We start from the raw sequence: 15,655 nt of genomic DNA, 5'->3' as shown, positions 1-15,655 counted from the left end.
ATAGAATATAAGAAAATAAATGTAGCGTAGAAAGTAATCTTACCCTAAGGAGTTGCAGCTGGCCTAATTATTGAAGATTACCAGCAGGCCTGACTTTAACAGGCCACAGCTCTAGCCAATATAAAGAAGAGTGATATAAAAGAGTGGATTAGTTAGCTGAGAGCAAACTAGAGTCAGTTAGCTCCTGTGAGAAGAAAGAAGATTCAGCGCTTACAGGAGCTGCAGTTGGTATGAGAAACATCAAAAAGGTATGAAACTCTTACAATGAAGAGACAACAACATGAAAGCGTTGCAATATAATGACAACAGGCACGTGTTGCCTTTCAGCCAGGTCGGCCTTGGCAAAAGCCAAATGCAGGAGCTGCCGTGAATCCTGCAGAGACTCCCAGAGAGTGGTGAGACTCTGCAGCCAAGTGGGAGAACTTTGTGCTTCTCCACACCTGGGCATGAGGCTGGGGTTGCAATGGGGCTGAGACACTGAGTGGCCTTGACCTTGCTTTTTCTCCAGCCGTGCTTTGAGCAGGCATTTGGACTTGTGTCCTCCTGGGATGCCTCGCAGTCTAGTTCGTTGCGGGTGGGAATAGTTTCCAGAGAGGGTTCTGCCCTCCTTGCTGTGCAGCATAGTCAGTGAGTGACCTTTTCCCTCACAGGAGCTGGAGGTCAGTCATTGCTCTGCCCTTGGTGTGTCAGCTCTCCTTTGTCCTTGCTGCTCCAGCCCCTTTGCTGAGATCAGCAGAGGGTCTTTGCTGAGCTTCTGTAGAGATGGCGCAAAGTTTCCCTCTCCATAGTCCTTAAGGAGCTGGAGTGGCTTGGTCTGGAGGAGAGAAGGCAAGGGGGCTTGTGGTGCGTGAATGTAACTTGGGCAGGTAAGTGTGCCTGAGTGAGAAAGGGCTTGTTGCCATTTGGGAAAGAGAAGATGTTGGGTGCTTTGAAGCGTGGCACGTGTACGAGAGGCCATGTCAGGCTTGGAGGGAGCTGTGGTGCTGTTGGCCTGAAGGTTGGTGTGATGGGAGAGTGTGTGTGGGGCGTGCAGGAAGGCTGCAGGTGGTGTGAGATGTGCAGAGCAGTGGAGAGGCAGGCAGCCTTGTGTGGGGCCATAAGGCTGAGGCAGGCTGAGCACAGGGGCCCCAGGTGAGCTGGGCAGGAGGTCCTATGGTGTAATGGTGAGCACTCTGGACTCTGAATCCAGTGATCTGAGTTCAAATCTCAGTGGGACCTGAGCCTTTTGGTTGCCTCAGCATGCTTGCCCTCAGCATGCACACACTCTCAGCCCTCTCCTCTGCTGCTGCTGCACTTCTGCACTCTTCTCTCATCCAGCACACAGCACCTGAGCTGCACAACACCCACTCCCAATGGGGCAGGCACAGGACTCTGCTTTGGGACCTCTGCCTCCTGTCTTGGAGGCATCCAAAACTGGAGACAGGGATACACGCTCTGGGCAGATGTTTCCAGGTTGGATCATTTCCACAGGAACAACAGGGCATTCTGTGTGCCATTAATGGTAGGCCCAACCCCTGTCCCCTGCTCCTTTCTTGATCCTTTCCTCTGTGGCTCCTTTTCCTCTTTTCCGTGCCAATTGCTTTCTATTGCTCTGCAATCCATTCAAGGAGCTCCACCAGCACTGGGCAGTGCCCAATCATTGGGCTTCCATTTGTTACCATGGCAGAGGGAAAGATCTCCCTGGCAGAGCAGGGGGAAGGTGAGGGAGGAGGAGAACAAAGGACCACGACTCTCCAGCAATGCTGCACAAAGGCTTTAATGAGAAGGAGCAAAAGCGGTGGCACAGAACAGAGACCAAGGAAGACGTGTGGGGGGCCAGGGAGGGCAAGAGATGGGCCCGTCTGCCAAGGAGAACGGGGATGATGCGCCGGCCTCAGCAGATCTGACCGCAGCGGGAGAAAGGCAGGCACAGGCCTGAGCCCCCAGAAGAGATGGGAACCCCCGCGGTGCTGAGGGAGCTGCCCACAGCAGCTGACAGAGAGGATCCCACGGCCGTGCTCTGAGGGAAGGAGGTGAGGATGGGGCCCGGCAGGGTCACCACCACCGGCGAAGGCTCGATGTACACCGTGGAGTCAGCGCAGCGGGCATTGCAGGGCTCAGTGCAGCTGCTGGCAAGGGGCGTTGGGCCACAGGGGCCGCAGGGCCGTGGGGGACAGGGTCTGCAGCAAGACATCTCTCGGTGCGGGAGGCAAAGCTGCAACACAGAGCAGGGAGCACCACCCAGCCTCAGCATCACTCTGTCTCTCTGTCCCTCAACTCTCGCCAGGGACACATTTGGTCTCCAACACACACTCTGTGCCTACAGCTCCCACCACCCTCCTGCTGCCCTGCGAGTGGCACGGCACGGGAAGGCCGCCCCACTCCAGCAATAGGAGCCAGCACAGTGGCTTTAAGGGCCCTGTGGAAAGACTGGTCACAGCCCATCTCCAGAGCACACATGGCCGGGTCAGATAAGGTCCCGGCGTGCTCTGGCACATTTTGTTACACCAGGGCAGGTGCAAATTCTGCTGGACACATCCCCCTGAGGCTGAGCCCCATTGATCCCCTTCTGCTGGAACAAAGCCCCCTCTTCCCAGCTGGCCCCAGCCCCCAGCATGGAAAGGCTGACGGCCCTCCAACACTTCTGTGCCAGGGCCCAGCTGAGGCAGCCCAAGGATCAAGCCGGGCAGCCTCCATGAGAGCAGCTCAGCCCACAGGGAGCGATGGAGCGGGCTCAGGCTTACCTGGTTCCTCGAGGAAAGGGAGGCCAGAGACCAGGATGCAGAGCCTGCAGCAGAGCAGCCTTTTATGCTGGGTCCCAGAGCCCTGTGGGGCCACAAACATTCCTTGTTAGTGAAACATCCAAACTCCTGGGAGTGGCCACTTGCCAGGCCTCGCTGCTGATCAGGTCCCTGCCTCTTTCATCTCAGGCATTTTTCTTCCTCTTTGTAGAACCCAAAATCCTTTGATGACTCTTAGAATCACTTTGGGATGGAATGGACCTAAAAATGATCTACCTCGAGCCCCCTCAAATGGCTTCATAAATTTCTCTGGACAAACTGTTCCAGTATAGCAGTCCTCTTAGGGGAAAAGCTTCCTTTCCAATATCTAACTAAATATACCTCTGCTTTCTATTTTGAACTGGTAGCCCATGACCCATCCCCCCACACTCCAGGCAGGTATCCTTCCCTTTCTTAACTGAATGTCTCCTAGAAGCCCTCTCCTCTCTTTGCTATGCAGCCCCAGTCTTCTCAGCCTGTTCTCACGGGCTGACGCTCCAGCTGCCTGGTGCTGTTCTGGCTCCTCTGGTCCCACAGCAACAAGCCCGTGTGTTTCTTAGGCTGTGGGTCCTAGGGCTGCAGGCAGTACCCCAGGTACGGTGTCAGGAGATCCGAGTAGAGCAGGACAATCCTCACCCTCAACCTGCTGCCCACACGGCTCTGGATGCAGCCCAGAATAAGATTGGATTTTTGCACTGGGCTGCTCGCTGGCAGTGCAGGTTCATGTTCAGTATTTCAGCCACCAGAACCTGCAGGTCCCCCTCCACAGGGCTGCTCTCATTCCACTCAAGGCCTACTAGGCTGTGTCCAGGTTTGAGATTGCCCTGACCTTGGCATTTGACAACCAGAGCTCTGGCCTCAGCTTGGGAAGTTGGAATCCTCCAGAAAACAAGGAATTCCACACGTAGGAAGGTGATCAAAGGCATGACTGCATCTCTCCCTGAAAGACAAATTGACCCATTTTCCCCAAACACACACTGACCCACTTTGCTCAGTGTGTCCAGCCCTGAGGTCAGGATCTGGATGGCAGCTTTGGGGCAGAGGCTGAGGGCAGGGAGCCCAAAGCTCATGGCTCCTTTTCCTGGGGCAGGCATCATTTGCCCATTCACCTAATATCACACTTCAAAGGGATATTGGATCAGTCTCCCAGAGCCTGTGGGAATCATTGAGCTGTGAAAGAGTTGGGAAAATCCATGAGCTTCAGGCAAACCTGAATCATGCTGAAGTGGAAATGAGTGCACACAGTGCCCTGGACTCAGGAATTCCAGGGATACAGCTCGTGGCCTCTTTCCTATGAAATATTTTGCCTTTGTCAGGGGCATTGCCAGACCTTTTACATCTGATCCCAAACCATTTTGTATATCCATGTAATCCTGTGCTGCTGCAGCCTTCCACAAGGCATTGCCATTAGGTGACTGCTCGCGGGCCCAGGGGATGCAGGGCAACCCAGGATAATGGAGAGTGGGAGAGACCTGTGGCAGTTCTTTGCTTCCTCTCTGAGAAGAACAAACTTCCCAGCTGCCCCAGAAGCTGTGGGCCTTGTCCCATTGTCCTCTGAACACTGCCACTGTCAGACAGGTGCCTGTCCCATGAGCAGCACTTCCAGGGATGCCCTGCACCCCCAGGAGGCCACCAGGAGATGGAAAGGGCTCCTACAGCTGAACCTCCCAGGGCCTCGATGGGGAGGACCAGCAGGAGATGACACTGGGGCTGTCTGCACTGATGAGCCAGGGGTGGAGGGGGACAAGAGCTGCTGCCTCCACTACCCCTGGCAGTTCTGGAGAGAATGGAACCAAACTCTCCTGAGAGCTGCACTGTCACAGGGCAAGAGGCAGAAATCAGAAGAGGCAAGAAAGGAAATGCCAGAGTTCCCTGCGGGAGGACAAGGGACAGGCCTGGGAGAGCTGTACAAGGGGTTGTGACACCTTTTGTAAGCTATGTCTGTGCTTAGAAGTCAGGAGGACAAGGCCCAGAGCCTGCTGAGGAACTGGGGCAGTGTGATCTGCCCAGAGCAGTTGACAGGAGCACAAGAACTCCAGAGCTCCACACAGACCTGCTGGGGTTGGTGTGGGGTACTCTGAGTCATTACAGTCCTTGAGGTGCCCCCAAAAGGCCCTGCCACGGGAGACAGCAAATGCAGGAGATTGCAGACAAGCACCAGGTGATCCATGACTGAGAATACAAGGTGGGGAAATATCCTTCATGGCAGCAGAACATTGAGGGTGTGAGCTCTGTTATCCCTTGAGCGCCTGAGTCTGCAGCACCCAGTCCACTGAAGTCCACACTGGGTGACTCAGGTTTGCCTGGAGCTCAGGGATTTTCCCAGCTCTTCCACATCACGATGACACCTGATCTGCTGCTCTGGGAGACTGATCCCATGTCCCTTTGAAATGTAAAATGCATGGAATGGGAAACCACATCCCAGAGCCAGAAAACAACAGCCATGGGCTCCCTGCCCTCAGCCCTTTCCCCAAAGGCACCAGCCAAGTCTCTGTCCCTGGGATGAGCACGCTGAGTAAAGCAGGTCAGTGTGGCTGTGGGTCTGTCTCAGGGAAGGACACAGCATCTCTTTGATCACAAAACCAGGCCGTGGCACAGCCTGTGACTGCAAGCAAGTTCCCCAGGGCTGTCACTCAGGCCTGCAGGGGACATCCTTTCAGGTGAACATGGACTTCCCTTGCCCATGAGCTTTGCCCCCACCCTGCACAGTTGGGTCTCTTCCCCACTATTTGATTCTGCAGTGTTGATTTTGTGCCTCACCTGACCCTCAGTCTTCTGTATATCTGTGATAACACATGGAAGAAATGACTCTCAGGATGAGCCTGAGTGTCTGCGCTGAAAGTTCCTGAGAGATGAGCTGAGGAGTCACTTCATGGCTGAATTTAACTGTAACTGGAGCACAATTAACCATCCAGAAAAACAAGTGACAGAAACTTATAGACACTATGCAATTACATATAAATTCACCCTATAAACAGGCTGGGGACCTCCATGTCACGTAGCCTTGGGAAGCTGGGACACACATTAATAATTTCCAATATTGGTGCTGTGAAACTGGTAAAAAATGCCTGAGATGAAAGAGACAGGGACCTGATCAGCAGCGAGGCCTGGCAAGTGGCCACTCCCAGGAGTTTGGATGTTTCACAAACAAGGAATGTTTGTGGCCCCACAGGGCTCTGGGACCCAGCATAAAAGGCTGCTCTGCTGCAGGCTCTGCATCCTGGTCTCTGGCCTCCCTTTCCTCGAGGAACCAGGTAAGCCTGAGCCCGCTCCATCCCTCCCTGTGGGCTGAGCTGCTCTCATGGAGGCTGCCCGGCTTGATCCTTGGGCTGCCTCAGCTGGGCCCTGGCACAGAAGTGTTGGAGGGCCGTCAGCCTTTCCATGCTGGGGCTAGGGCCAGCTGGGAACAGGGGGCTTTGTTCCAGCAGAAGGGGATCAATGGGGCTCAGCCTCAGGGGGATGTGTCCAGCAGAATTTGCACCTGCCCTGGTGTAACAAAATGTGCCAGAGCACGCCGGGACCTTGTCTGACCCGGCCATGTGTGCTCTGGAGATGGGCTGTGACCAGTCTTTCCACAGGGCCCTTAAAGCCACTGTGCTGGCTCCTCTTGCTGGAGTGGGGCGGCCTTCCCATGCCGTGCCACTCGCAGGGCAGCAGGAGGGTGGTGGGAGCTGTAGGCACAGAGTGTGTGTTGGAGACCAAATGTGTCCCTGGCGAGAGTTGAGGGACGGAGAGACAAAGTGATGCTGAGGCTGGGTGGTGCTCCCTGCTCTGTGTTGCAGCTTTGCCTCCCGCACCGAGAGATGTCTTGCTGCAGACCCTGTCCCCCACGGCCCTGCGGCCCCTGTGGCCCAACGCCCCTTGCCAGCAGCTGCACTGAGCCCTGCAATGTCCGCTGCGCTGACTCCACGGTGTACATCGAGCCTTCGCCGGTGGTGGTGACCCTGCCGGGCCCCATCCTCAGCTCCTTCCCTCAGAGCACGGCCGTGGGATCCTCTCTGTCAGCTGCTGTGGGCAGCTCCCTCAGCACCGCGGGGGTTCCCATCTCTTCTGGGGGCTCCCTTGGCCTGGGGGGCTCAGGCCTGTGCCTGCCTTTCTCCCGCTGCGGTCAGATCTGCTGAGGCCGGCGCATCATCCCCGTTCTCCTTGGCAGACGGGCCCATCTCTTGCCCTCCCTGGCCCCCCACACGTCTTCCTTGGTCTCTGTTCTGTGCCGCCGCTTTTGCTCCTTCTCATTAAAGCCTTTGTGCAGCATTGCTGGAGAGTCGTGGTCCTTTGTTCTCCTCCTCCCTCACCTACCACCTGTCCTGCCATAGTGAGCACTGGCTGCTGTCCTGAGCTTATCAGCAGCTGCACTAAGAACTCCCAAAAATTACACCAGAGCACCAAACCTCAGTCACTAAGCTTGAGCCTGGAACCTGGGGATCACAGCCTCGCAGGGCCCGTTTCCAATGTGTTTCTTGTGAGAATTATTTCAGATAATTTGCGTGACAAGGCATTCCTGTCAAAGCTTCTTCACAAAAGCATATCAAAATCAGTCCTCTCTCTTCCATCTGTGATGTTGGGATGTATCAATGGGGTGAATATGGGATTATGGGCAGGAAAGGAGAAAAGCTCTGCTTTTCATGCCTGGATGTCGGCAGTGCGGCTTCAACAGAATTTTACAAGAAAGTTCACTCTGTTACTGACTAAATGGATGTAGCAGAAATGGAATATTAATTTGACATATTTAATGTTTTATAGGAAGACTGTATATTGAGAATTGTACAGTATGGAAAGTATATGGATACGAAATTAGAAGGATGCAAAATTTTTTGTCACTTGACCAACAGTCACAGCAAGGACTTAATTTCAAATTCACAGTGACAACATTCATTCCATTATCTATTCTCTCTCACACCGACACACAGACACACACACACAGTCACACACTCTGTATTTAGGTGTGTAAATGCAACTATTGAAAATTCCCCTTGAAAATGAGCAGTCTTGGAAAATATTTTTCTTTCCTGAATGCCACAACATTTGTGTTTCAAACTTTCAAAGAAAGTGCCAACACAAACTGTGGCCAGGATGAAACCCTGATCTGACTAAAGCCCACGCTCTAACAACCCTATGAAGAGTGGCCCAAAATGAGAGCATTTGAGCTCTCCTGGCCCGCAGCAGGCTGTGACCAGCAATGGCCCTGAGTGGGACGGCTCTCACAGCCAGTGAACTCTCAGGGTTGCTGTACTTGGAGGATTGCCCAAGAAGGACGAGTCCGGGGCTGATACCCTCACTCCTTGAGGCCTGACCCTTCCCCCTTGGGGAGATGCAAAGGCATCCAAAGTGAGTGTTTCACTGACCCCTGAGGGGAGTTTTTCACAGGTACGTTGCTTGTACCGACTCTTCATGTCTGTGTGCATGCACATCTGCATGTATTTGCTATAGCAAATCTGGGAGAAATACTGCTTCCTTGGATGTCTAAGTACCTTGGAGATCTAAGGAAGTTCGGCCTGTCAGGAAGGTTAAGTTCCAGATATAGACTGACCTAAATGGTGCTTAGTGTTGTTTTTGCTAAGTTGCTAAGTATAACTTTGAAGTTGTGAGTGAGGTCAAATGGTATGAAGTGCTTTTCCTCTGTCAAATTTAAAGGGCATTATATTAGTTGGGTTTCAGGTATAAGTTAAGTTAAAATACTGTTAAGTTTGAGTGCTGTCAATCTTTTAGGCTGTGTTCCTTATAATCCTTGCCCTCACTGTCTTTTGCAACACACACACACAGATATTCATACACATAGATACAGAAACACACACAACACCCTGTTTTCGATAGTTGTTGGTTGATTTCTGGTTTGATTACATGGATTTTGTTTGGTTTTGTCGTTGGTTGTTTTATGTTGTTGCGCCTTAAGTTTCCTGTAAGTAGGAGAGTGAATGTTGCCCAGGCAGTTTGTTGTTGATATTTGTTTAATATGCAAAGTGTTTTTTGCTGCTGGCTTGGGAGTGATTTGTCAGGCACGTGCAGCAGTGTTTGTTGAGAGGAGCCTTGTGCAGCAGTGCGTGGGTGTGGGTGTGTTGGCCCAGGGCAGGTGATGAGCAGGGCAGGGCTGGAGCAGGTAGTTGTGGCCGAGTGGTGAAGGCGATGGACTAGAAATCCATTGGGGTTTCCCCGCGCAGGTTCGAATCCTGCCAACTACGGGCACGCGCCCCTTTTGGGCTGCGGGCACCTGACCAGGGGCAGAGGCAGCACCCACAGGTGGGTGCCATGGACAGCAGCTGCACCTGCCCCAGGGCTCCTGCACTTGCAGCCCCAACAATGGAGAAGGACAGGGGAAATGCAGACTGGAACACTGAGCATTTCATCCCCTCCCAGTGGCACCAAGCGTTAAATGCAAGGATCCTCAGCTTGAAATCCTGCTTGGCACAAAGTGGCCAGAACTCAGAGCTTTTGCATCAGAGCCACCATGAGCAGCATTGAGCTGGAAAGGCAGAATTTGCAGAACCAGAAGACGAGAGTTCTTTTTGCTGGCAATTAATTTCGCATGGGTCGAAAAGGCAACCCATGTCAGTCATTGGCCATCAGAGATCTGAAGTGTTGGGCAGGAGCAGTGGTGCAGCGTGCTGGGAGCACAGGTGTATTTGTGGTGAGGGCTGCAGGTGTGAGGATGTTGGTGGGTTTCAGGTGGGCTGATGGATGGCCAGGCTGCAGGCTGTGTGCAGGGTGGGTTGAGCAGGTGCAGGGTCAGGGTGGGTGTGGAAGGGGCAGTGAGTGTGCAGGGGTGTGTGCGGGAGGTGTGTGAGAAGGGCAAGGGCAGGCACTGGAGGTGCATAGAGCAGGCTGAAGGGAGGTGAATGGTCAGGGTGTGTATTCAGAGGGTGGGGGAGGCGGATGAGAGAGGAAGGGCAGCAGTGAGGGGCAGCAGTGGCGGGCAGCATGAGGCTGCACTGAGGGTGATGGCAGGCAGGCATGAGGAGGAGCAGAGTGGCGCAGCGGGAGCGTGCTGGGCCCATAACCCAGAGGTCGATGGATCGAAACCATCCTCTGCTAAGGCACTTTTTGCACTCAGCCTGCCTTGACCAACAACTTTGACGCTGCTTGGCTCCAGCTTTCTGGCCGATGCTGGCTACAGCCTTTCTCATCCCTCTACACCAGCTACCTGCTGCAGGGGCCTTGTGGGGTATTGCGTGCAAGAGCTGAATTCCAAGCAGGTGAGCAGGGCTCAGCCAATCCTTGCCAAGGCAGACCAGGCTTTTCCTCAACCTGGTACGACACGGCCCGGCCTCTTCTGGTCCTCAAGAGCACGGTCCCTTCCCTCTGCAATTGTTCTCCCACAGAGCAGCTCAGCCGCTGCTCCTGTTCCCCTCTACCAGGATGCTGCCCAGGACTCCGGGCACCTCCCAGCCCAGCAGGCACATGTAGGGTGATAGAACATAAGAAAATAAATACAGTGTAGAAAACAATCAGCTTGTGGTGTGTGAAGGTAACTTGGGCAGGTAAGTGTGCCTGAGTGAGAAAGGGCTTGTTGCAGCTTGGGGAAGAGAAGATGTTGGGTGCTTTGAAGCGTGGCACGTGTACGAGAGGCCATGTCAGGCTTGGAGGGAGCTGTGGTGCTGTTGGCCTGAAGGTTGGTGTGATGGGAGAGTGTGTGTGGGGCGTGCAGGAAGGCTGCAGGTGGTGTGAGATGTGCAGAGCAGTGGAGAGGCAGGCAGCCTTGTGTGGGGCCATAAGGCTGAGGCAGGCTGAGCACAGGGGCCCCAGGTGAGCTGGGCAGGAGGTCCTATGGTGTAATGGTGAGCACTCTGGACTCTGAATCCAGTGATCTGAGTTCAAATCTCAGTGGGACCTGAGCCTTTTGGTTGCCTCAGCATGCTTGCCCTCAGCATGCACACACTCTCAGCCCTCTCCTCTGCTGCTGCTGCACTTCTGCACTCTTCTCTCATCCAGCACACAGCACCTGAGCTGCACAACACCCACTCCCAATGGGGCAGGCACAGGACTCTGCTCTGGGACCACTACCTCCTGTCTTGGATGCAGCCAAATCCGGAGATTGGGCTACAAGCTCTGGGCAGCTGATTCCAGGTTGGACCATTTCCAGCAGGGCATTCTGTGTGCCATTACTTCTAGACCAACTCCTGTCAACTTCTCCTTTAATGTTCCATTCATCTGTGGCTCCTTTTCCTCTTTTCCGTGCCAATTGCTTTCTATTGCTCTGCAATCCATTCAAGGAGCTCCACCAGCACTGGGCAGTGCCCCATCATTGGGCTTCCATTTGTTACCATGGCAGAGGGAAGGATCTCCCTGGCAGAGCAGGTGGTAGGTGAGGGAGGCGGAGAACAAAGGACCATGACTCTCCAGAAATGCTGCACAAAGGCTTTAATGAGAAGGAGCAAAAGCGGTGGCACAGAACAGAGACCAAAGAAAGACGTGTGGGGGACCAGGGAGGGCAAGAGATGGGCCCGTCTGCCAAGGAGAACGGGGATGATGCGCCGGCCTCAGCAGATCTGACCGCAGCGGGAGAAAGGCAGGCACAGGCCTGAGCCCCCCAGGCCAAGGGAGCCCCCAGAAGAGATGGGAACCCCCGCGGTGCTGAGGGAGCTGCCCACAGCAGCTGACAGAGAGGATCCCACGGCCGTGCTCTGAGGGAAGGAGCTGAGGATGGGGCCCGGCAGGGTCACCACCACCGGCGAAGGCTCGATGTACACCGTGGAGTCAGCGCAGCGGACATTGCAGGGCTCAGTGCAGCTGCTGGCAAGGGGCGTTGGGCCACAGGGGCCGCAGGGCCGTGGGGGACAGGGTCTGCAGCAAGACATCTCTCGGTGCGGGAGGCAAAGCTGCAACACAGAGCAGGGAGCACCACCCAGCCTCAGCATCACTCTGTCTCTCTGTCCCTCAACTCTCGCCAGGGACACATTTGGTCTCCAACACACACTCTGTGCCTACAGCTCCCACCACCCTCCTGCTGCCCTGCGAGTGGCACGGCACGGGAAGGCAGCCCCACTCCAGCAAGAGGAGCCAGCACAGTGGCTTTAAGGGCCCTGTGGAAAGACTGGTCACAGCCCATCTCCAGAGCACACATGGCCGGGTCAGATAAGGCCCCGGCGTGCTCTGGCACATTTTGTTACACCAGGGCAGGTGCAAATTCTGCTGGACACATCCCCCTGAGGCTGAGCCCCATTGATCCCCTTCTGCTGGATCAAAGCCCCCTCTTCCCAGCTGGCCCCAGCCCCCAGCATGGAAAGGCTGACAGCCCTCCAACACTTCTGTGCCAGGGCCCAGCTGAGGCAGCCCAAGGATCAAGCCGGGCAGCCTCCATGAGAGCAGCTCAGCCCACAGGGAGGGATGGAGCGGGCTCAGGCTTACCTGGTTCCTCGAGGAAAGGGAGGCCAGAGACCAGGATGCAGAGCCTGCAGCAGAGTAGCCTTTTATGCTGGGTCCCAGAGCCCTGTGGGGCCACAAACATTCCTTGTTAGTGAAACATCCAAACTCCTGGGAGTGGCCACTTGCCAGGTCTCGCTGCTGATCAGGTCCCTGACTCTTTCATCTCAGGCATTTTTCATCAGATTCACACCATACAATTTGGAAATTATTAATGTGTGTCCCAGTTTCCTAAGGCAATTTCATTTGGAGGTCCCCAGCCTGTGTATAAGGTGAATTGAAATGTATTTGTGTTATGTCTCTAATTTTCTGTTATTTGTTCTTCTTGATGGGTTATTGCGCTCCAGTTACAGTGAAATTCCGCCATGAAGTGACTCCTCAGCTCATCTCTCAGCACCTTTCAGTGCAGACACTCAGGCTCATCCTGAGAGTCATTTCTTCCATAGGTTATCACAGATATACAGAAGACTGAGGGTCAGGTGAGGCACAAAGTCAACCCTGCACAACCCCATAGTGGGGAAGAGACCAAACTGTGCAGGGTGGGGGCAAAGCTCATGGGCAAGGGAAGTCCATGTTCACCTGAAAGGATGTCCCCTGCAGGCCTGAGTGACAGCCATGGGGAACTTGCTTGCAGTCACAGGCTGTGCCACGGCCTGGTTTTGTGATCAAAGAGATGCTGTGTCCTTCCCTGAGACAGACCCACAGCCACACTGACCTGCTTTACTCAGCGTGCTCATCCCAGGGACAGAGACTTGGCTGGTGCCTTTGGGGAAAGGGCTGAGGGCAGGGAGCCCATGGCTGCTGTTTTCTGGCTCTGGGATGGGGTTTCCCATTCCATGCATTTTACATTTCAAAGGGACACGGGATCAGTCTCCCAGAGCAGCAGATCAGGTGTCATCGTGATGTGGAAGAGCTGGGAAAATCCCTGAGCTCCAGGCAAACCTGAGTCACCATGTGTGGACTTCAGTGGACTGGGTGCTGCAGACTCAGGCGCTCAAGGGATAACAGAGCTCACACCCTCAATGTTCTGCTGCCATGAAGGATATTTCCCCACCTTGTATTCCCAGTCATGGATCACCTGGTGCTTGTCTGCAATCTCCTGCATTTGCTGTCTCCCCAGGCAGGGTCTTTTGGGGGCACCTCAAGGACTGTAATGACTCAGAGTACCCCACACCAACCCCAGCAGGTCTGTGTGGAGCTCTGGAGCTCTTGTGCTCCTGTCAACTGCTCTGGGCAGATCACACTGCCCCAGTTCCTCAGCAGGCTCTGGGCCTTGTCCTGCTGACTCTAAGCACAGACACAGCTTACAAAAGAGGACACTACACCTTGTACAGCTCTCCGAAGCCTGTCCGTTGTCCTGCCCCAGGGAACTCTGGCATTTCCTTTCTTCCCACTTGTGATTTCTGCCTCTTGCCCTGTGACAGTGCAGCTCTCAGGAGAGTTTGCCTCCATTCTCTCCAGAACTGCCAGGACGTGGTGGAGGCAGCAGCTCCATGTCCCCCTCCACCCCTTGCTCATCAGTGCAGGCAGCCCCAGTGTCATCTCCTGCTGGTCCTCCCCATCGAGGCCCTGGGAGGTTCAGCTGTAGGAGCCCTTTCCATCTCCTGGTGGCCTCCTGGGAGTGCAGGGCATCCCTGGAAGTGCTGCTCATGGGACAGGCACCTGTCTGACAGTGGCAGTGTTCAGAGGACAATGGGACAAGGCCCACAGCTTCTGGGGCAGCTGGGAAGTTTGTTCTTCTCAGAGAGGGAGCAAAGAACTGCCACAGGTCTCCCCCACTCTCCATTATCCTGGGTTGCCCTGCATTCCCTGGGCCCTCGAGCAGCCACCTAATGGCAATGCATTGTGGAAGGCTGCAGCTGCAGCAGCACAGGATTACATGGACATACAAGGTAGTCTCAGACTGGTCTTGAAAGGTCTGGCAATGCCCCTGACAAAGGCAAAATATTTCATACGAAAGAGGCCACGAGCTGTATCCCTGGAATTCCTGAGTCCAGGGCACTGTGTGCACTCATTTCCACTTCAGCATGATTCAGGTTTGCCTGAAGCTCATGGATTTTCCCAACTCTTCCACAGCTCAATGATTCCCACAGGCTCTGGGAGACTGATCCAATATCCCTTTGAAGTGTGATATTAGGTGAATGGGCAAATGATGCCTGCCCCAGGAAAAGGAGCCATGAGCTTTGGGCTCCCTGCCCTCAGCCTCTGCCCCAAAGCTGCCATCCAGATCCTGACCTCAGGGCTGGACACACTGAGCAAAGTGGGTCAGTGTGTGTTTGGGGAAAATGGGTCAATTTGTCTTTCAGGGAGAGATGCAGTCATGCCTTTGATCACCTTCCTACGTGTGGAATTCCTTGTTTTCTGGAGGATTCCAACTTGCCAAGCTGAGGCCAGAGCTCTGGTTGTCAAATGCCAAGGTCAGGGCAATCCCAAACCTGGACACAGCCTAGTAGGCCTTGAGTGGAATGAGAGCAGCCCTGTGGAGGGGGACCTGCAGGTTCTGGTGGCTGAAATACTGAACATGAACCTGCACTGCCAGCGAGCAGCCCAGTGCAAAAATCCAATCTTATTCTGGGCTGCATCCAGAGCCGTGTGGGCAGCAGGTTGAGGGTGGGGATTGTCCTGCTCTACTCGGCTCTCCTGACACCGTACCTGGGGTACTGCCTGCAGCCCTAGGACCCACAGCCTAAGAAACACACGGGCCTGCTGCTGTGGGTCCAGAGGAGCCACAAAGAGCACCAGGCAGCTGGAGCCATTAGCCCGTGAGAAAAGGCTGAGAGGATTTGGGTTGCATAGCAAAGAGAGGAGAGGGCTTCTAGGAGACATTCAGTTAACAAAGGGAAGGACACCTGGCTGGTGTGTGTTGGGATGGGTCAAGTGGTTCTAGTACAAAGCTCAAAGCAGATGTATTTTGATTATGTATTGGTAGGGAATCTTTTTCTTAGGGAGGACCAATACACTCGAAGAGGTTGCCAAGAGATTTTTTAAAAGCCACTTTAGGGGACTCAAACCAGATAATTTTTAGGTCCACTCCATCCCAAAGTGATTCTAAGAGTCATCACAGGAGTTTGGGTTCTACAAAGAGGAAGAAAAATGCCTGAGATGAAAGAGGCAGGGACCTGATCAGCAGCGAGGCCTGGCAAGTGGCCACTCCCAGGAGTTTGGATGTTTCACAAACAAGGAATGTTTGTGGCCCCACAGGGCTCTGGGACCCAGCATAAAAGGCTGCTCTGCTGCAGGCTCTGCATCCTGGTCTCTGGCCTCCCTTTCCTCGAGGAACCAGGTAAGCCTGAGCCCGCTCCATCCCTCCCTGTGGGCTGAGCTGCTCTCATGGAGGCTGCCCGGCTTGATCCTTGGCTGCCTCAGCTGGGCCCTGGCACAGAAGTGTTGGAGGGCTGTCAGCCTTTCCATACTGGGGGCTGGGGCCAGCTGGGAAGAGGGGGCTTTGATCCAGCAGAAGGGGATCAATGGGGCTCAGCCTCAGGGGGATGTGCCCAGCAGAATTTGCACCTGCCCTGATGTAACAAAATGTGCCAGTG

The 15,655-nt window shown here is 54.5% G+C and overlaps 3 protein-coding genes and 4 non-coding genes across 7 annotated transcripts; 5 read left to right on the top strand and 2 right to left on the bottom strand.

The window, feature by feature from the left end:
- Window positions 1-1,146: 1,146 nt before the first annotated feature.
- TRNAQ-CUG (transfer RNA glutamine (anticodon CUG)) lies at window positions 1,147-1,218 on the top strand. Its single transcript has one exon. It is a non-coding gene; the product is annotated as a tRNA-Gln (tRNA).
- A 655-nt stretch (window positions 1,219-1,873) lies between these two features.
- On the bottom strand, window positions 1,874-2,173 carry LOC135451834 (feather keratin Cos1-1/Cos1-3/Cos2-1-like). The gene has a single exon (XM_064721382.1). The coding sequence runs from the start codon at window positions 2,171-2,173 to the stop codon at window positions 1,874-1,876; it is 300 nt and encodes a 99-aa protein (XP_064577452.1).
- A 4,389-nt stretch (window positions 2,174-6,562) lies between these two features.
- Window positions 6,563-6,880, top strand: LOC135451833 (feather keratin Cos1-1/Cos1-3/Cos2-1-like). The gene has a single exon (XM_064721381.1). The coding sequence runs from the start codon at window positions 6,563-6,565 to the stop codon at window positions 6,878-6,880; it is 318 nt and encodes a 105-aa protein (XP_064577451.1).
- Window positions 6,881-8,856: 1,976 nt separating this feature from the next.
- On the top strand, window positions 8,857-8,938 carry TRNAS-AGA (transfer RNA serine (anticodon AGA)). Its single transcript has one exon. It is a non-coding gene; the product is annotated as a tRNA-Ser (tRNA).
- A 778-nt stretch (window positions 8,939-9,716) lies between these two features.
- TRNAM-CAU (transfer RNA methionine (anticodon CAU)) lies at window positions 9,717-9,788 on the top strand. The gene has a single exon. It is a non-coding gene; the product is annotated as a tRNA-Met (tRNA).
- Window positions 9,789-10,514: 726 nt separating this feature from the next.
- On the top strand, window positions 10,515-10,586 carry TRNAQ-CUG (transfer RNA glutamine (anticodon CUG)). Its single transcript has one exon. It is a non-coding gene; the product is annotated as a tRNA-Gln (tRNA).
- Window positions 10,587-11,233: 647 nt separating this feature from the next.
- LOC135451831 (feather keratin Cos1-1/Cos1-3/Cos2-1-like) lies at window positions 11,234-11,551 on the bottom strand. The gene has a single exon (XM_064721380.1). The coding sequence runs from the start codon at window positions 11,549-11,551 to the stop codon at window positions 11,234-11,236; it is 318 nt and encodes a 105-aa protein (XP_064577450.1).
- Between the last annotated feature and the right edge of the window lie 4,104 nt (window positions 11,552-15,655).

This window comes from Zonotrichia leucophrys, chromosome 9, assembly GCF_028769735.1.
Source record: "Zonotrichia leucophrys gambelii isolate GWCS_2022_RI chromosome 9, RI_Zleu_2.0, whole genome shotgun sequence".
Taxonomy (NCBI): Eukaryota; Metazoa; Chordata; class Aves; order Passeriformes; family Passerellidae; genus Zonotrichia; species Zonotrichia leucophrys.
This window is presented reverse-complemented; position numbering and strand designations above follow the sequence as displayed.